The sequence below is a fragment of the Vicugna pacos genome, chromosome 10, assembly GCF_048564905.1.
Source record: "Vicugna pacos chromosome 10, VicPac4, whole genome shotgun sequence".
Lineage (NCBI taxonomy): Eukaryota > Metazoa > Chordata > Mammalia > Artiodactyla > Camelidae > Vicugna > Vicugna pacos.
This window is the reverse complement of record NC_132996.1, coordinates 6729365-6750000: the sequence shown is the minus strand read 5'-3', so window position 1 is coordinate 6750000 and position 20636 is coordinate 6729365. Positions and strand designations below refer to the sequence as shown.

The window sequence follows — 20636 nt, the reverse complement described above, 5'->3', positions numbered from 1 at the left end:
TCTCAGTGACCAGGTGTCTCCACATTTTTACTTGGTCTACTTCAAATCACTTTTCCATTATAACAGTAAGACCATAAAATAAATGAACCTACGGAATGGAGGACTGCCTCAAGGGCTAGCACCCTTCCTCAAAGTGAAAAACACCACCTTAGACTTCATCCCCTTTTCCTCCGCCAAACACCCTTTCTGTGTCCTGGAAATGACTCTGGATGGACTTCATGTTCAAGAATGCACAAACACCTGTACTTCAAATGACTTCAAAATATCAGTCACAAATATTTAATGAGCACATCTTAAACAAGTACTTTTAACCTGAAAACACTAAAATGAAGTTCCTGCTTGCAAATGACTAATCTTGGATAAGGAGAAAATTCTTGAATGGGATACCAGTTCATAAACAGTTACAAAACAACAAGGTAAGTACTACAATGAAGGTAGATAAGATATTGGGGGAAAGGAGAGAGAAAGCGAATTCCCAGTGCCTCACATGGGCTGGGATGGGAGTAGGGTGGCTGGATCTCACCACCTCCACTTTGGTCAGTGTTCCGTTGTAAGGGTAGAAATGCTGAAGTAAGCACCGTCAGGGTAAGGGCCAGTGCAGGCTGGCTCAAGGGCTTTCAACCGCCCCAAGTATAAAGAGCACTGCATCAAACTCTGTCGCCACAGAACCCCTCTGCCTGCAGCGACTGGGGAGATAGGAAGACTTCACACACGAAAAAACGACACTTGAACTTAATATGAGGGATATGTAAAAGCTCACAAGGAGTGAAAGGAGAACGGTGCGGGCAAAAGCAAAACGCGTGCAAAGACAGGTGACAGTGGGTGACTGCAGGGTGGGACTCCCGAAGGCCCGGGGACAGAGAGCAGCTGCTAGGTGATGAAAGGGCCTGGGTAGTGCATTTAGAAATTTAGGCTTTGCTCCATGGAGGGTCCACGGACCATTTGTTAGAAAGATCACCTGTTCCACTGCACACAGAAGAGAGTTCAAGTCCAATCCTAGATCACCCAACGTAACTTGCAAGTTTCATTTCTTGCCATTCCTGTTATTAATCTGCTTTCCAGAAAAACCATCACTGGAACGCATCATATTTCTCACTGTAAATACCTTTTTCCTTTTCCACTTACAAAGTTTCTGTTCATTTTTTTAAACGGAGGTACTGGGGGTTGAACCCAGGACCTCCTGCATGCTAAGCAGGCACTCTATCCCTGAACTATACCCGCCCTATGATTCCTTCCTGCTTTGAAAGCCTCCTCTCTGAAGCTCTGGTGACTCCCTGAGATAGAATTAATCCATTCCTTTGCTGTACTTGCATAATGATGTGTGGTACCTCTGTTAAACCACTTACTGTTTTACTGTGTATTACTGTGTAATAATTATTCTACTAGCGATTAGACTGTATCATGCTCACGGGCAGCAGAGACGGAACTAAGCAGGGTGCTTAACACAGTGGGCATTCAAAAATGTTGGTCTCATACACTCCTTCTCAGAAGGTACCACATACCATTTATGGCACATGAGCTGTTTTAGGTGGTACCCTGAATGTATATTTAAACAGTTGTAAATGTCTTAAACGTGTTTTAGAAAAATTGTAACTACCACATCAGACTCCGGATTTCAGGGATGTTATTGCCAGAAAGGGCTAAATGAAATGAAAATATTAATCAGAGTAAACGGTTTAGGAGTGGCTCCCTCCCTGGTACTCCCCATTAACTGACCCTGCCTGATGGGTTCCACAGCCCTTCCCATCACTTGACATGGATACTTACTGCTCCTCCCCGAGAAGGAAAGCACCACGAGGACAGGGATTTGGCTGCTGTACTCTCAGAACTTACAACAATCCCTGGTAAGTGCAAGGGCTCAGTATCTAGTTACAAAAAGAGAGTGAGGGAGGGAAGTAGAAAAGGAGTGACTGACAGAGAGGACGAGATGGAGATTAATGTACTTCACCAACTCACACAATCAGCTCCTGAGCTCGAAGGAACTTCAATGCTCTCATTTTACAAAGGGTTGGTGACTTACTCAAGTACAGATAGGCAGCGCGTCGCACAGCCTTAACGCCAACCCGTCACTTAATGAGAAGTCGGTGAACATCGCATAGGCAATACAGACAAATGGAGGTTTATTACTTCTCTGTAACAAACCTCTACATGCTGGAAATCCTTAATTTAATGAGACAGAATTGATTGCCTCATCCAGACATCAATAATCAAGACAGAAATAAGAAAACCCACAGTTTTACAGTGTACATATCAGACAGTACGTTACTGATGAAAACACCAGCGTTACCTCCAAGGACCATGCCGGCCTGACAACACTTTCTAAGGCGACACGCCGGGCAGTTTTTTCTACGAATTTTATCAACAATGCAGTCATTTCTTCCAGCACACAAATAGTTATGCTGCCCTAAAAAAAAAAAAAAAAGTAAAAATTACTTACAGTGTCTAAAGACCACTGGAAATTCTACAAAATGACAACTGAAAAAGAGGACAGGTGTACGTTTGCAGGTGCGTGAACGTCTCAGCCAGCCTCTTGCTGGGCACAGCTGAGGGCTGGCGGTGCTCCAAAGTCAATACTTCACCTGAACCTTGAGGAGCCTAAATGAGGTGAAGACAGCTTAGAAGCCAATTCAAGGACTCCTTCAAAGATCTTCTGTAAAAGATTTCTTTGCCTCTTCTTAACGGAGTCAGCATCGGAATGCCCTTAGACCTTTCTGTCATTTCACGATTAGTTACGTGTTGCTGATAAGCATTAACATGCTAAGATAGTCAAGCTGTAGTGAAACTTTTTTTCTTTTCTGACATATAAAACTTCATGAAAGCAGGTGCAGATAATTAAAGGAGCCTCTAGAATAGACTTTTTAATAAAACCTATGTGCTTAATTCTTTTGGAAACTCTTGGAGCTAGCACACTCTTTGAGGGTCTCATGAATTTGAATAGCATGTAAAAAAATGTGACTGACTGTACTGACTTTATTGTCTGGTCTGTTCTGGCTACCAATTAGAAAACAGGATGCACAGAAACAATGATAACGGGAGAACAATTTAAAACAATGAGATGAACTCAATGAAGGAGAGGACAGGAGGATTACAGGAGAATAAGGGTAAAATACGTGACCCTGGGGTCATTTTGCGCAGGGGAAGGGTATAAATGGATATACCCTTCAAAAAGTCTGGAATAAGAATTTAATATTCAACAATGATGAATTTTAAGTCAAAAACATGTTACATTTAATAAGGCATAGAGCAATCTAATTTATTTAGATCGAACAAAAATGAAAAAAAAAACCCTCAGCTTAAACATGTAAATATTAACTAGAAAATGTACTGCTTTGGCACACCTCATTTTCCAATAAATTCCTATAAAACAGACTGTGAGTCTTTTAACATCATCAGTTTACTTATACTTAAGCATAAAAAGTAATTTTAAAAGGTTATGGAATCTTCCTACAGTATTTTGTATTAGTCGACACTAAAACCAGATCCACTCTTCTGGCCAAAGTTCTTGTAGGAAAGGGACACAGAAATACCTTGAACATTTGCTTAACTGAGTAGAGAAACAGCCACGTCCCAAAGGTAAATGGCAAAAAGGCCATGCCTATGGGATCGGTCGTAACAAACCGGCTCGTTGACCTGGGGCGTTTTTGGAAAAGCACAGAGAAGACTTTTCTTAAGAATGTATTCCTCCACAAGCTGAAACTCATGTCCTCTCACATACGAGTGCCCACTCTCTTGTTCAGCAGGAGTCCTGGGCACCAGGCTTTCCTCCTAATAAAGGGAGGTTATGAAGCTTCACAGCGGTGCCTAAGAAATGTTGCAGCCAGCCAGTTCCAACCAGAGTTGACTAAGATAATTTGGCATGGGGCCCCATCACTGCCTCCATACCACAACACTTGGCCAGGACTCAGAGCCACCAAGAAGGCAAGGAATGCAGAAAGAACCACTCCATTACATGTGTCAATCCATCAAGTATCTGGCTATATATAAGATGAAGAACGTTCACACCCAAATGTCTTGGCTCTGTTGCAACATTATCTGGGAAGTCTGCAAAATATTAAGCTGTGGTGGTTGCAAATCCAACATAAGGTCTATTGCTATCACTTTTCTTCAGACAATAGTCCCAAATTTATATCCTGGCTTCAAAAAACACATCCATGTCCAGACCTACTTGCTTTTTCCTCATAAATCACAGATTGATGGCTCAAATTGCACATTGCTGCTGCTCCACAGCCCAACATAATATTGTCACTGTACAACAAGTCTACAAAAAGTCACTCTATTAAACCACTCCATGCATTCTACTTTCTAACATCCTCGTTGTCTACCCACACCTTCACCACCAGGAGTTACGAGACACTTAAGAATATAAGCTATGGGCTACCACAAACAGGATAAATGGCATAATGCTAAACAACAGAAGCGTTCACTCCCAATAAGAGATACTACTTAGATCTTCCTCTTAATATATGCATCATTTGTCCCTGGTGAAACCCAGGGAACTATCATGTGAAGTCTGTAATAGAGCGCCATGTTTTCCTTCTCCTTGGAAAACCTCTTATTTCCTTTATGGTTGGAAAAGCAATTACCAGGTCATTTCTTTTTAATCACACACTCTTTTTTATCTTCTTTATACTCCAGCTGTACTAACATCATTGTATTTGCCCAAATTCTCTCATGTCTTTATGACTCTACTTCTTTTTCAAATTTATCTGCTTGGTAAACTCTTACTCATCTTTCAAGTCTGGTCTTACCTGACTGACCCTAGAAAGGTCTGGATGTTTCATTTGTGTGCCAATGCACATTCAATATATTCCTCTTATAAATACTGTGTGCCTGATTCCCCTACATTCTGTGAGAATGTAGAAACTAGGTCTTTAGATTCTGGTAATTCCGGTGTCTAGTAAAGGTTTGATAATATTTGTTGAATACACATATACCTAATTGTATGTATTATTTCACTAATAGTCCTAAATATATTTATACTCAACAATATAAAATCTGCAGTAATTTTTCACTTATTGTCATATAAAGTAAATTAAAATATCACTTCTTCCAGTTTATTATTTACCACCTTTCAACATTTATTTGTATTATAGAATGCCTTTTATTTCAGTAAACTCCTTGCCTTTTTTTTTTTTAAAGGAAGGAGCTAGCTAGCTATTTATTTATTTATCTCATAGATTGTTTTAATAAGTTATGGCTTTGGACAGTATTTCATCATACCAGATACCAAGATGAAAATTAATATATCTAGTCACTTATGTTCAATTGCCAACTATTCCATACATTTGTTATTTAGTGTTTTTTAAACATTCTATATTAATTCATAATCATTTTACAATGTTGTGCCAAATTCCAGTGTAGAGCAGAATATTTTGTGTTATACATGAACATATATATATTCATTGTCACAGTTTTTTCTCTGTGAGCTAACATAAGATCTTGTGTATATTTCCCTGTGCTGTATAGTATAATCCTGTTTATATATTCTACAATTTTGAAATCCCGTCTATTCCTTCCCACCATCCGCCCCCTTGGCAATCACGTTTGTATTCTATGTCTATGAGTCTGTTTCTATTTGTATTTATGCTTTGTTTGTTTGTTTTTGTTTTTATTTATTTTTTTTGATTCCACATATGAGCGATCTCATATGGTATTTTTCTTTCTCTTTCTGGCTTACTTCACTTAGAATGACATTCTCCAGGGACATCCAGGTTGCTGCAAATAGCATTATGTTGTCGGGTTTTATGGCTGAGTAGTATTCCATTGTATAAATATACCACTTCTTCTTTATCCAGTCATCTGTTGATGGACATTTAGGCTGTCTCCATGTCTTGGCTATTGTAAATAGTGCTGCTATGAACATTGGGGTGCAGATGTCTTTTTGAAGTAGGGTTCCTTCTGGATGGATGCCCAGGAACGGAATTCCTGGGTCATACAGTAAGTCTATTCCTAGTCTTTTGAGGAATCTCCATTCTGTTTTCCACAGTGGCTGCACCAAACTGCATTCCCACCAGCAGTGTAGGAGGGTTCCCCTTTCTCCACAGCCTCTCCAGCATCTGTCATTTGTGGATTTTTGAATGATGGCCATTCTGACTGGTGTGAGGTGATACCTCATTGTAGTTTTGATTTGCGTGTCTCTGATAATTAGAAATATTGAGCATTTCTTCATGTGCCTATTGATCATTTGTATTTCTCCCTAGGAGAATTGCTTGTTTAGGTCTTTTGCCCATTTTTGGATTGGGTGGTTTATTTTTTTCTTATTGAGTCGTATGAGCTGCTTATATATTCTGGAGATGAAGCCTTTGTCAGTTTCATTTGCAAAAATTTTCTCCCAATCTGTAGGTTGTTGTTTTGTTTTACTTATAATTTCCTTTGCTGTGCAGAAGCTTGTAAGTTTCACTAGGTCCCATTTGTTTACTCTTGCTTTTATTTCTATTACTTCAGTAGACTGTTCTAGGAGAACAATTTTGAGAAGTATGTGAGATAATGTTTTGCCTATGTTTTCGTCTAGGAGGTTTATTGTATCTTGTCTTATGTTTAAGTCTTTGATCCATTTTGAGTTGATTTGTGTGTATGGTGTAAGGGAGTGTTCTAGCTTCACTGCTTTACATGCTGCTGTCCAGTTTTCCCAACATCACTTGCTGAAGAGACTGTCTTTATTCCATTGTATATTCTTGCCTCCTTTGTCAAAGATTAGTTGACCAAAAGTTTGTGGGTTCATTTCTGGGCTCTCTATTCTGTTCCATTGGTCTATATGTCTGTTTTTGTACCAATACCATGCTGTCTTGATGACTGGAGCACTATAGTATTGTCTGAAGTCTGGGAGAGTTATTCCTCCAGCCTCTCTTTCTCTTCAGTAATGCTTTGGCAATTTTAGGTCTTTTGTGGTTCCATATAAATTTTATTATGACTTGTCCTACTTCTGTGAAATATGTCCTGGGTAATTTGATAGGGATTGCATTAGATCTGTAGATATCTTTGGGCAGTGTGACCATTTTAACAATATTGATTCTTCTAATCCAAGAGCATGGGTATCTTTCCATTTTTTAAAGTCTTCTTTAATTTCCTTCATCAGTGGTTTATAGTTTTCTGTGTATAATTCTTTCACCTCCTTGGTTAGATTTATTCCTAGGTATTTGATTACTTTGGGTGCTGTTTTAAAGGGGATTGTTTCTTTACTGACTTTTCCTGTTGACTCATTGTTAGTGTAAAGAAATGCAACTGATTTTTGTATGTTAATCTTGTAACCTGCTACCTTGCTGAATTCTTCTATCAGCTCTAGTAGTTTTTGTGTGGACCTTATAGGGTTTTCTATATATGGTAACATGTCATCAGCATATAGTGACACTTTTACCCTCCTTGCCTTTTTATAGCAGTAAATCATGAGTTACATATAGAGCTTTTAACAAGCTTGTTTTTAATATCTACCTTTGCAAAAACAGGGAATTTTTTATTAACCCTGAAAATTTTATGTTTAAATATCTTAAAAAAGGGATTATTGAATGGTTATATTTATATATGATTTCTAATTGGCTTCTATTTTTAACATTTTAATATAACTCCAATGTTACTATTATTTAAAAAAACATGTTCTGTGAAAATAAAAGCACTATTAAAATGCAATCATTTATCTGCCTAGTGATGTGTAAAATTTTAGATACAAGAAAAATAAAATCCCATTTTTAACTGAGGTACAGTTGACTTACAATATTGTGTTAGTTTCAAGTGTACAGCAAAGTGATTTTGTTTTATATATGTATATTTTTCAGATTATCTTCCAATTTAAGTTATTACAAGATAGTGAATATAGTTCCTTGTGCTATGTAGTAAAGCCTTGTTGCTTATCTATTTTATGTACAGTAGTTTGTATCTGTTAATCTCATATAATATTTGTCTTTCTCTGACTTACTTCACTTAGTATGATAATCTCTAGGTCCATCCATGTTGTTACAAATGGCAATATTTCATTCTTTTTTATGGTATTCCATAGGGTGTGTGTGTGTGTGTGTGTGTGTGTGTGTGTGTGTATGTATGTGTATATATACACCAGCTTCTTAAACAAACCGTCTGTTGATGGGTACCTGGGTTGTTTCTATGTTTCGTCTATGTTTCGTAAACAGTGCTGTTATCAACACTGGGGTGCATGTATCTTTTAAAAATAGAGTTTTCATCTTTTTCAGATACATCCTCATGAATGGGACTGCTGGATCCTATGGTAAGTCTATTTTTAGTTTTTTAGGGAACCTCCATACTGATTTCCATATTGGCTGTATCAATCTACATTCCCACCAACAGTGTAGGAGGGTTCCCTTTTCTCCACACCTTCTTCAGTATTTATTATTTGTATACTTTTCGATGACAGCCATTCTGACTGGTGTCAAGGCATACCTCAGTGTGGTATTCATTTGCATTTCTCTAATAATTAGCAATTTTGAGCATCTCTTCATGTGTCTTTGGCGATCTGTATGTCTTCTTTGAGGAAATGTCTATTAGAACACTCCTTTACACCATATACAAAAAAAACCTCAAAATGGTTTAAAGACCTAAATATAAAACACGATACCTTAAAACTCCTAGATAAGAACATAGGCAAAACATTCTCTGACATAAATAGTAGCAATATTTTCTTAGATCAGTCTCCCTAGGCAAAACGATTAAAACCAGAAATAAACAAATAATACCTAATCACACTTACAGGCTTTTGCACAGCAAAGGAAATTATCAACAAAACAAAAAGACAACTTATGAAATGACAGAAAATATTTGCAAACAATGCAACTGACAAGATGTTAATATCCAAAATATAAAACAGCTTATACAACTCAGTATCCAAAACAAAACAAAAAACCACACCAAACAAACAAACAAAAAAAAAACAATTAAAAAATGAGCAGAAGACCTAAAGTCCAATTTTAATTTAAATGAATCTCTCTAAACTAGAAAAAGATTTACCTTTAAAATAAGAAATCTTTTTTTGTGTGTTGCCTCTCAAGTAGAGTACAAGTCAACACATTTCACTTTGGTTTGAGAGAAGTCACAATTTTTCCTGCCTTTTTATGAAAAGGAGAAGGGAATATGTAGCAAAATGACAGGGGAAATGAGTATATGCTCAACAGATAAAGGAATAAAGAAGAACAAGTTGGATCTAAGCCACACACACAAAAGAATGTAGGCTGGAAGCAACATGAGCTGGTACACATGGGGTCACTCTTTCCACCACAATCACAGAAATGCTGAATAAACTATGATTGAAGTATAGTGTCAAATTATAGTCAAGGGCAAAACACAAAAAAAGGAAAATCTTGCAAGCCAGAAAAAAAGGAAGATGTGAAAGCCAGGGGGGTAAACTTGAGTGAAGTTTGCAATAATCCAAAAAACGTTTTAGATGCAGATATAGGACCTAGGATCCGGAAGCTGGGGGTTTAAACCTAGGAAGGCCTGGGATATGTGACATCAGGTCTATGTGGAGCAAGGGGCAGGAACTGAAGTTTGTATAAAATGGAGAATCTCAAAAGGCTGTCTTATTCATTTAAAACGTGCTGGAAAACAATACAAAGAATATGCCATTGAAGACACGAATCTCCAAAACTTTGAGTTGGGAGAGGAGTTTCTCATGACTAAAAAACAAACAAACAAACAAACAAAAATCTGGGTCTTTAAGGGAGGTGATTTTCACTACCCCATGGTGTATAAAACTGCACCATGGAACAAATGCTGGTCTAGGAGCAGTGAAATTCCCAGGGTCCTGGGAGAGGCAAATGCAAAACTTATCATGTAAGGACAGGTATGCACATATACAAAAAAAAATCTGTACAAAAATAATTATAGAAACAGTGTTCATATATAGCCCCAAATTGAAAACAACCGAAATGATCATTCATAGCATAACATATAAACAAATTCTATTTTATTCATTCAATGCCTTAGACAGTAATGAGAATGAATGCCTAGCTCATGCAAAAACATCCATGAACTTCGTAAGTATAATGTTGTGTGACAGAGGCAGACACAGAAAAACACTGTATGATTCTATTAAGTTCCCAAACAGTCAAAATCATCTATGATGTTAGAAGCTGGGATGGTAGTTACCTTTAGGGTATGGCTGAAAGAGATGCAAGGGAACACTTGGAAAGCTATGATTCTTTTCAGTTTTTGATCTCGGTGATGGTAACTATTTCATTTACTTAATGATCAATCATTCATTATTAAGCTCTATGCCTTTATTTATTTGTTTATTTATTTTTTTATGCCTTTAATTAGAGCACTTTTCTGAAAACATCTGTCAATAAAATTTTTCCTTCTTTCTTTTCTAAAATGGTTCCACCTGAGAGAACAGAGTAGAGGCTCTGTGAACCAACAGTGCGAGTCTGTGTAGGGCTGACCGCTGGACGTCCAGAGGCTGAGGAGTCCAGAAGAGAAGAGACATATCACCTGCACGACAGGATTCCAGCTGGGGCTTCCCAGTGAAATATCCCCAAGAATCCCACCAAAGTATCCTGCTAGAGAAACAGTCCACTATACTCATCCACCAGACACAGAACTCCAGGGACAGTCATATATGTGCTGTGTGCAGCTGTGCAGCTCCCTGCAACACCTCTCTCTGTGCCTTAGCCTTGAAAAGGTCAAAGTCAGCTGCTAACGGGTCTTCCTTAATGTGAGCAGGTGAGAAGGAGGTGATCTTGCTCCTTCTTCCCTGCAGGCTTCAGGCCCCACACAGTGCTGAGCTGGGGCAAAGGAGAAACCCTAAATTAGATGAGTTTGTAATTTTTACCATAATGCTGGCCTGTAGGTTTTGATTCTGAAATGAGATTGTTCTTATTAAAAACTCTAGGACTGAACTAAGAGTTCATGCAGAGGATGAAAGAACTAGCCCACAGAGTAGGTTGCGTTGTTAGAGGTCATGCGGATACTGATATTTTGAAAAAAAAAAAAGTGTGTGTGTGCATGTATATGTGTATATATGGATGAAACAATTAAGGAATTATTTTAATGTTGCCAGAAATAAAAATGTAAATCAGTGGTTCTCAATGGGAGGCAAAAATTCCCACCCCCACTCTGGGACATTTCACAATGCCTGGGGACAATTTTAGTTTACACAACTGCAGGGTTAGGTGCTACCCAGGAGAGGCCAGGAATATTGATAAACATCCTACAATGCACAGGACAACAAACAATTAACTGGCCCCAAGTGGTAATAGTGCCAAACTTGAGAAACCCTGGTGTTAATTCATGATTGCTCCACTTTTTCAAAAAGACGTACTTTTTAGATGTATTTTTTAGGTCTACTGAAAATGCCCAGAAGCAAAGATAATGGTAGCAGCAGTAAACATTAGGATCTAGACTGATCATCATGTCTAATGTCATTTTGATCCAAAAGGAACCAGGGCTCCTTGGAGAAATGGCTGGTACAGGAAACGTTCGGGTTGAGCCTGGGAAACTTTGCTGTGACAGAGTTTGATGTTATTAAACTTGAGAGTTACTCAAATTTGTCAAAGCCACATTGTCCAAAGATAAGACAGTTTGAACATCAAGAATTTAAATGATTAAAACACACTGACTATAAAAAAATACATGAGTACATATGATACATAAGAAAGAAAAGAAGAGAAAGAAACAAAATGAACCCATTGGAAGCTACTGGAGGTTGACAGGGTGAAAACTCATTACTTTGAAAACTGATAATTAAAAAGAAATAATAACGCATCTAATAGGTCTTCCACTATAAATTCTCATATTACCAAGTTGCCTTTTAGAAGACAGAAGAAACTGTTAAAAAAGGCTGTTCACTCTCACCACTCCTATTCAACATAGTCTTGGAAGTCCTTGCCACAGCAATCAGGCAACAGAGAGAAATAAAAGGGATCCAACTTGGAGAAGAGGTAAAATTGTCACCATATGCAGATGACACGTTACTATATATAGAAAACCCTAAAAGGTCCACACAAAAACTACCAGAGCTGATCAAAGAATTCAGGAAGGTAGCAGGTTACAAGATTAACATACAAAAATCAGTTGCATTTCTTTACACTAGCAATGAGTCAACAGGAAAAGAAAGTAAAGAAACAATCCCCTTCAAAACAGCACCTAAAATAATCAAATACCTAGGAATAAATCTAACCAAGGCGGGGAAAGACTTATACACAGAGAACTATAAAAGGTTGATTAAGGAAGTTAACGAAGACCTAAAAAAAAGGAAAGATATTCCATGCTCCTGGATTGAAAGAAACAATATTAAAATGGTCACATTGCCCAAAGCAATCTACAGATTTAATGCAATCCCTATCAAATTACCCAGGACATATTTCACAGAAGTAGGACAAGTCATAATAAAATTTACATGGAACCACAAAAGACCTAAAATTGCCAAAGCATTACTGAAGAAAAAGAAAGAGAATGGAGGAATAACTCTCTCAGACTTCAGACAATACTATAGAGCTACAGTCATCAAGACAGCATGGTATTGGTACAAAAACAGACATATAGGCCAATGGAACAAAATAGAGAGCCCAGAAATGAACCCACAAACTTTTGGTCAACTAATCTTTGACAAAGGAGACAAGAATATACAATGGAATAAAGACAGTCTCTTCAGCAAATGGTGTTGGGAAAACTGGACAGCAGCATGTAAAGCAGTGAAGCTAGAACACTCCCTTACACCATACACAAACATCAACTCAAAATGGATCAAAGACTTAAACATAAGACAAGATACAATAAACCTCCTAGAAGAAAACATAGGCAAAACATTATCTGACGTACATCTAAAAATTGTTCTCCTAGGGCAGTCTACTCAAGCAATAGAAATAAAAGCAAGAGTAAACAAATGGGACCTAATGAAACAAGCTTCTGCACAGCAAAGGAAATTGTAAGTAAAACAAAACAACAACCTACAGATTGGGAGAAAATTTTTGCAAATGAAACTGACAAAGGCTTGATCTCCAGAATACATAAGCAGCTCATACAACTTACTAAGAAAAAAACAAACAACCCGATCCAAAAATGGGCAAAAGACCTAAACAAGCAATTCTCCTAGGGAGAAATACAAATGATCAATAGGCACATGAAGAAATGCTCAATATTTCTAATTATCAGAGACACGCAAATCAAAACTACAATGAGGTATCACCTCACACCAGTCAGAATGGCCATCATTCAAAAATCCACAAATGACAGATGCTGGAGAGGCTGTGGAGAAAGGGGAACCCTCCTACACTGCTGGTGGGAATGCAGTTTGGTGCAGCCACTGTGGAAAACAGAATGGAGATTCCTCAAAAGACTAGGAATAGACTTACTGTATGACCCAGGAATTCCGTTCCTGGGCATCCATCCAGAAGGAACCCTACTTCAAAAAGACATCTGCACCCCAATGTTCATAGCAGCACTATTTACAATAGCCAAGACATGGAGACAGCCTAAACGTCCATCAACAGATGACTGGATAAAGAAGATGTGATATATTTATACAATGAAATACTATTCAGCCATAAAAACCCGACAACATAATGCCATTTGCAGCAATAGGGATGTCCCTGGAGAATGTCATTCTAAGTGAAGTAAGCCAGAAAGAGAAAGAAAAATACCATATGAGATCGCTCATATGTGGAATCTAAAAAAAAAAAAAGAAAGAAAGAAAAAAAAGAAAGAACAGAAAAAGATAAATGAATGTAAATACATAACAGAAACAGACTCATAGACATAGAATACAATCTTTTGGTTGCCAGTGGGTAAGAGGGTGGGAAGGGACAGACTGGGAGTTCGAAATTTGTAGATACTGACAGGTATATATAGACTAGATAAACAAGATTATACTGTATACCACAGGGAAATGTATACAAGACCTTATGGCAGCTCATGGTGAAAAATATGCAACAATGAATATATGTATGTTCCTGTATGACTGAAAAATTGTGTTCTACACTGGAAATTGACACATTGTAAACTGACTATAACTCAATAAAATTAAAAAAACATATTCTATAGCTGATAAAATTAGAAGGAATAATAGAAGCAGAGTATCTGCCCCTTTGCAATCTTTAGCGAAATGACGACCACTTGTGAAGTCTGAAAAGACAACTAAAAACTCCTCCATTTTCTAATTATATATCTGTGTGATCCACATCTTCTTCGTATGCTGCAACCAAAACAACATATTGCAACAGATTAAATGTAGACGGAGGTATGAGACACAGCTGCGTTCTATTAAGGCAGACATTAAAATGACATTTAAAAATTTAAAACAACATCACTATTGTCATTAAATTTGTTTTGGTTTGGAAAATTAACTTCTCATGGGCTTGCTATTTTTTAAATGAATTAATAAAAAGTTTAAAAAATTTTTAATTTCAACTCTAATATAACAAATACCTGATAGATATAATCCATATAAACAAAAACTCTTTGGGCTCTCCATATATTTTAAGCATGCGAAAAGATCATGAGACCAGAATGTTTGAGGACCACTGGTTTGCGTATGACTCGTGTCAAAATATTTATCCTGAATCTAGTCATTTGGAAAAAAAAATCAGACAAATCCAAACTGTGGGAATTTCTACAACAGCTGGCCTGAATTCCTTAAATATCAATGTCCGAAAAGACATAAAAAAAAATAAGGTAGGAGATCATTTTAAAGACTATAGACACTTGTTAACCAAGTGGAATACATAGTTCCTGATTAGATACTGCATGAAAAATCTATATGGGACATTTTGGGAACAATGGGAAAATCTGAATACTGGCTATACATTAGATAGAATTATTATATCAGTTTAAACTTCGGGATGTGGTAATAATATTGTGGTTATATTCTTCTGGTCCTTAGAACACATTTTCAAATCCTGAGAGGTGAAATAAAAAACCTGTAACTTACTTTCAAAGAGCTGAATACAGATATTCATTTACCAGTATCCTTTCAAATTTCCTAGAAGCCAAAGTATTCCAAAGACACATATAGAATGAGATAAAGGTTTGGACCAGTTGTTTTGTATTAGCCAAACTGGGGCTGGTCATAGTTCTTGACCGGAGAGAAGAGACAGGAGAAGAATGAATATCTGGTAGAGTGTGAAAAAGAGCTGGACAGTAATGAACCAGTAAGTTTTAAAGTATCTTAATGTAAGATTCAAGGGTTTTTGATTAAAGCGAAGGGAAAAAGGTCGGGTGCGGTGGGGAGAAGGAAGGAAAGAAAATTTCACTGGCCCATACTATGGGTAAGTATACTAGGAACTTAACTGGTTTACTTCATGTAATCCTTATGAACACAATAGACATTACATGGGTATTCAATTTTCTTAAGGGGAAATGGCTAGTCAGATACAAGGGAATACCTAAAGACAGAGTAGACATAAAGAGTCTTGGGCTGGGAACAGAGGGCACAGAACACGTCGTTTGAGAACAGAGACCTTGTACTGGGCACCAGACAAGAGCATGACACTTGAAAGGGCTGCTCAGGAGATTCATGTCACACTGATGGGTAGCAAGGGCTAAGGAATGGCACCTCTCATCTCTTACACAGTGCTGGTAAGCTTCCTCCTGCATCAAAGGGCACCCCAGGAATCCAATTTCCCTGAAGTATCAGATAGACTTCAGCAGAGGTTGGCCATATTGCTAAACCCTGACGCATACATGAGAATGTATGTTGCATTCACCCAAGAAGAGCATTCAACTTGATGCCAATCCCAGAATTTAGTGCTTCAAACAGGAAATGTAATGTCACCCCAATTTTTATTTCCTGATAGTTAACCACTTTTTTTTTCCTGTTTAAACTCATGCAAGGTGTATTCTTTCCACGTAAAATGAAAAAATGCGTTCAATAATGCAAAGGTATAGCTTTTCACATAATACTTGTTCGGGGCACAGTGAGCTGTTTTTGATGTACAGAGTAAAACTTTTATTTAACTGTTACATTTACTTCTGTTACTCAAATTATACCACCAATGAACTCTAAGACCTTGTATAAATCATTTAACCTCTTGGCGCTTCATTTTCCCCATCCATGGTACAGTAGTTCAAAAGTTGACAGAGAAATAAAACAATGTGCTAAGACAATGTAGCACTGTGACAAACACAGAATAAACGCCTAACAGGTAACAATTATAACAGCTCAGTAAGCAAATACTGAGTATCTCCCATGTCCTCACATGCTGGTGATAAACTCCCAGGAGCCGACTTTTCATAATCAGTTAATAATTTTGCTTACATTGGTGTCAGTTTCTTATTGAGAAACACTGATTACTTACTTACAGGTTGGATATCTGCTCTCTGTTCATCTTATCTGTTATCCAACAGCACCATGATAAGGCCATATTCTTTATAGTCACGTAGACTTCCACTCAAAATTTTCTAGTTCCATCACTAGCTACATTTTGAAAAACTTTGTTAGTTTTCTCTCCCATAAAGTGGAAATAAACGCTATATAAGACTGCTATATGGATCAAATGAGCTAAATTAGATAAAATAGCACACGAACTGGTACATAGTAAAAACAATCAATCACAGCTTGAAATTTTCATCAGTTTGCCCTTTTTCCTTCATCATGAAAGAACTCTTTAAATATAAACTTTACATATCTGATTTTTTCCCTGCTTTTTATGGATTCCAATATAGAGTTTAACTCTGCCATTACATTTTCTGGCTCTTACTGTAGCATTTTCTTAGCTCACCCAGCTACATTTTCACCTCATCTAGTTCTCTCCTATGAAACTCCTTCCTATTTTGCAGACACTGTCATTTTTTGCCTTAATAATAACTTAACCCAGATCATTACCCCAATTTTCCTCCTGTTTATTTTAGCAAATCAATTTTAAGTATGCTTTTTCCTCAAATCAAATCTATGTATTACTGATTGAGGTGTTAAATCAAACAGCTTGTCACATTCTAGTAGGGGGATATGAAAGTTAAATGAGAGACTGTAAGGCACCAAAGTGTGCTGTGTCCCAGGTAAGTCACTGAAGCTGGAAGTCCGAATTAGCTGGATGAGTGAGAAGTGTCAAGAAAGGAATTAGAGTGGAATGAGCCAACTGCCAACATGCTGAGGGCTGGCTTGGACTGTCTGAGGAAACGAGTAAGCTTAGAGATGTCTGAGCCAGCGGGAAGAGCAGTGGAAGGGAAGGTTGGAATGTAACAGGGCTCAGCTCCTGTGGAGCCTTGAAGACCACTGTAAGAACTTTGATTTTTCTCTGAAAGAAATATAGTGCCAGAGTTTGAGCAGAGGAGTGACATGATCTGGCCTAAATTTTAACAGTACCACTTTGGCATCCAGGCTGAGTACAGACTCTAGGAGGGCAAGGGTAGAAATGAGACCAGTTAGGAGGCTGTTACTATAAAGGAAAATAATAGTAGTCAGTGGAGGTGGTGATAACGTATCAGGTTCTGGATACATTCCGGAAAAGGAGCTGATGCGTAATTTACAGAATCTTACCAGGTGACATTCCAATGTTTAATTTTTTAAGTCTTCAATGCTGCGATTCAAAATTGTTTGCTCTTCTTTCTTCTCTCCACCTGTCTAAAGTCTAAGTTCCTTCTAACTATGGACCCATTCTTCCTGAGGTTGGTTCTACCGCTCCCTTCATAAACAAGACGATGGCTCTGGGTTTCTTCTGAACTCTCTCCTACTTGTCCACATATCTTTGAAGTTATAAAAATTAAATTGTACACAGTATCTGACTAGTTACAGCTGGTACTTTTAATTATCTATTTAGATAACCTGTAGGCATTTAGGGATGGTAAGGGATTACATACAAAATTTTAAAATCCATACAATTATTTGACCTTAAAATTTCACATACGATGAGAAGTGAGGTGTTTAAGACGTCTACATAAAAATATGAAAAAAATCACAAAACTCTATGTCACCAAGGTTATTTAAATCATTGTACTATTCTGATGCAAGATTATGACTTCACATATATATGTAAATGGTTCTTTCCCTCATGTTTATGTAGTTTTTCTCTTGAATAATCCTGAATTTATCAATGTTCAACTTCATTACTTTGTTCAAGTATCTGTTTAGGCATATCAATTGACCGAAGATTCTGTTACAATTCTCAGTCACCATGGTCTTACCTGGTATTAGTTTCATAAAAATTAGAATTGTATAGACAATTAGCATTGTTAGCATTAGCATCTTCCTACTTGTTATTTAGGTTTTGGCCCCCAAAGATTTAAGGCTGCACTACTACCAGATTTTTTTTAAACTCTTTTTTTATTGAGTTAGAGTCATTTTATAATGCTGTGTCAAATTCCAGTTAGAGCACAATTTCTCAGTTATACATGAACATATATATGTTCATTGTCATATATATATTTTTTTTGCTGTGAGCTTACTACCAGATTTTTAAGCCTTTTATGATAAATCCCTTATCAATGACCACTACTGTGTCTTACCTCAAACACAGTGCTGAATGGCGTGGCTAGTTTGTGGAGTCTGGCAGAACCAGCTTCACCACTAACTGGCTGGGTGACCTTAGGCAAGTGACCTTCCCTCCCTGTCTTAATTCTGCTATCCGCAGAGAGCGGATGGCAATAGTAACCCCTCAACTGAGAATTAGAGGAGATAATGAAAACCATGTTTCTATTGTGCCAAGTATGGAATAAGGACACACGAAGAGAGTCTCCATCCTCCCTCCCTTGCCTTTCACATTTTTTAGAATTCTTCCCAGAGAAGGGAGCATTCTTGGTACAGGCAACTGCCCATCTGCCTTCCACACTATAACTCCACTGCTTTAGGGAATGAAAAGTAGCTTCTCAGAAGAGTGAAAGGCCCCTGATCTAGATCAAACAGTATTTTAAATAATCTTAGAACTGTCCTCCTGGCATACATTTCTGCCCATCTTTGCCAGTGCTTCTACAGTTACCTTCTCAAAAACAAAGCTGACCACGGAACTGCCCAGCTTAAAGGCTGGCTCCCCTCGGAGCAAAGCAGTACTCTACTACGCACGAGAAAAAGCTGAACATTTCACCGAAATGCAGGTTTCTTAGCCCTTTTCCCAGATGTTTTGATTCCGCATATCTGGGGTGAGGCTCAGAAATCTGCCTTTTAAACAAGTGCTCCAGATGACTCTGAGGCAGAATGGTTTGACGACCAAAATGGGAGAAGCACTGGCTTACCAAACGAAATCCAAAGTAAATTAAGAGCTAACTTTTGGACTGAATAGTTCGAGATGTTCAATAGCCATCTGTGAGGATATCGGGTTGACAGCTGGACCTACGTGTCTAGAGTTCAGCAGAAAAGTTGGGGCTAGAGATAAAAAAGTAGGGAGTGATCAGGATATGAATGATTTATCTAAAGGCAGGAGACTAGATCAGACCTCCAAGGAAGTAAGTATACATAAACAGAGGGAAAGGGTCCAAACACTGAACACTGAGCCCTCCAAAGTTAACAGCTAAATGAGAAAGAAGATTGACTCATGTAAGGAGAATCAAGAGTGCCGTGTCCTGAAAGCCGAGTGAAGAAGGCATTTCCAGGAAGGTGAAGTGATTGACTGTCAAATGCCACCAACAGATCAAGTAAGACGGCACTAAGAACAGCCCAGCAGGTTTTGCAATGTGGTCATCTTGACCAGAGAAATTTGGGTGAACTGACTGGAAGCGACAAAAAAACTGACTGGATTAGGCTTAAGGGAGGAAAAATATTTGGGGGGAGTTTGGCTACCCAAGGAGTAGAGGAATGGTTGTTAGCTGAAGGATGAGTAAGTATTTAAGTATGTTTATATGCTGATGAGAATGATCAAGCAGAGAGGGGAAAAGTTAATGATTTGGGGACGGGGCAGTTGCTGCAGCCCCTCCTTCCCCCTAGTCAACAGGAGGAGACTGACCTAGTGCATTAAGGGCAGGAGGCTGGCCTCAAGGAAGAATGCAGAGCCCCACAGGCAGGAGGAAAAGTCGATCGTGGGTTAGATGCCACATGAGTACACGGATGGTGGCAGTATCTGGACGTCTTCTCAGAAAGCGAGAGGGTCATCAGCTGAAAGTGAGGCTGCGGAAGTGTGGGAAGGCTGAGCAGGGGGAGAAGGTAGAAGATGCTCATCCAGAAGCCATGGACAACCGACGGACTGTTTGCCGGACAGACTACTTAGTCATAATACTCATTTTTCGATCCCACCTATCTATTATGCAAAGTTTCTTTCCCCTTGAAATTCCAGCTAGCAAATTTCTACCCTCCCTGATGTAAATTAGTTTTCATTACAAATAATTAGGACAAAGAGACACTAGATACTGGTTAAGAAGTAATGTAATAGATAAGAGAGAAGATTCTCTGGGTTCCAATCTCAGCTTTGCCATTTATTCATTATTTGCCTGTGCAAGTGATGTAGCCTCTTTGTGCTTCATGTAATATGTATAACCAAGTTCCTGGTATGTAATAAGTGTTACATAAAAATAAGTGTTACACTATTATTATTAAATAATGGCTTCATATAGGTGTTAGCTAAGATCTCTAGCAACCCATATTCTTAGAGCAAGGTTCATTTTTAATAATAATGTATACAAATTCATATTTCAAACTGTTATCTTGGTAATTTCTAATTTTTTCGATTTCTTGACAGATCTGACTACACTGTCTAGAGCGCTACACCTGGAGTTTAGAGGAATTCCAGCTCTTCCATTTTTCTTGTTCACTGTACTTACTTGATTTGTATTATCTT

The 20636-nt window shown here is 37.9% G+C and overlaps 1 protein-coding gene across 1 annotated transcript in view; it reads right to left on the bottom strand.

Annotated features, from left to right (window-relative positions):
• The window catches only part of PGR (progesterone receptor), a 73072-nt gene that overhangs the window by 32835 nt on the left and 19601 nt on the right, over positions 1-20636 (bottom strand). The window contains exon 3 of the mRNA XM_072970759.1: positions 2288-2404. Coding sequence (XP_072826860.1) covers positions 2288-2404 — 117 coding nt within the window. The remainder of the gene's footprint in view (positions 1-2287; positions 2405-20636) is intronic.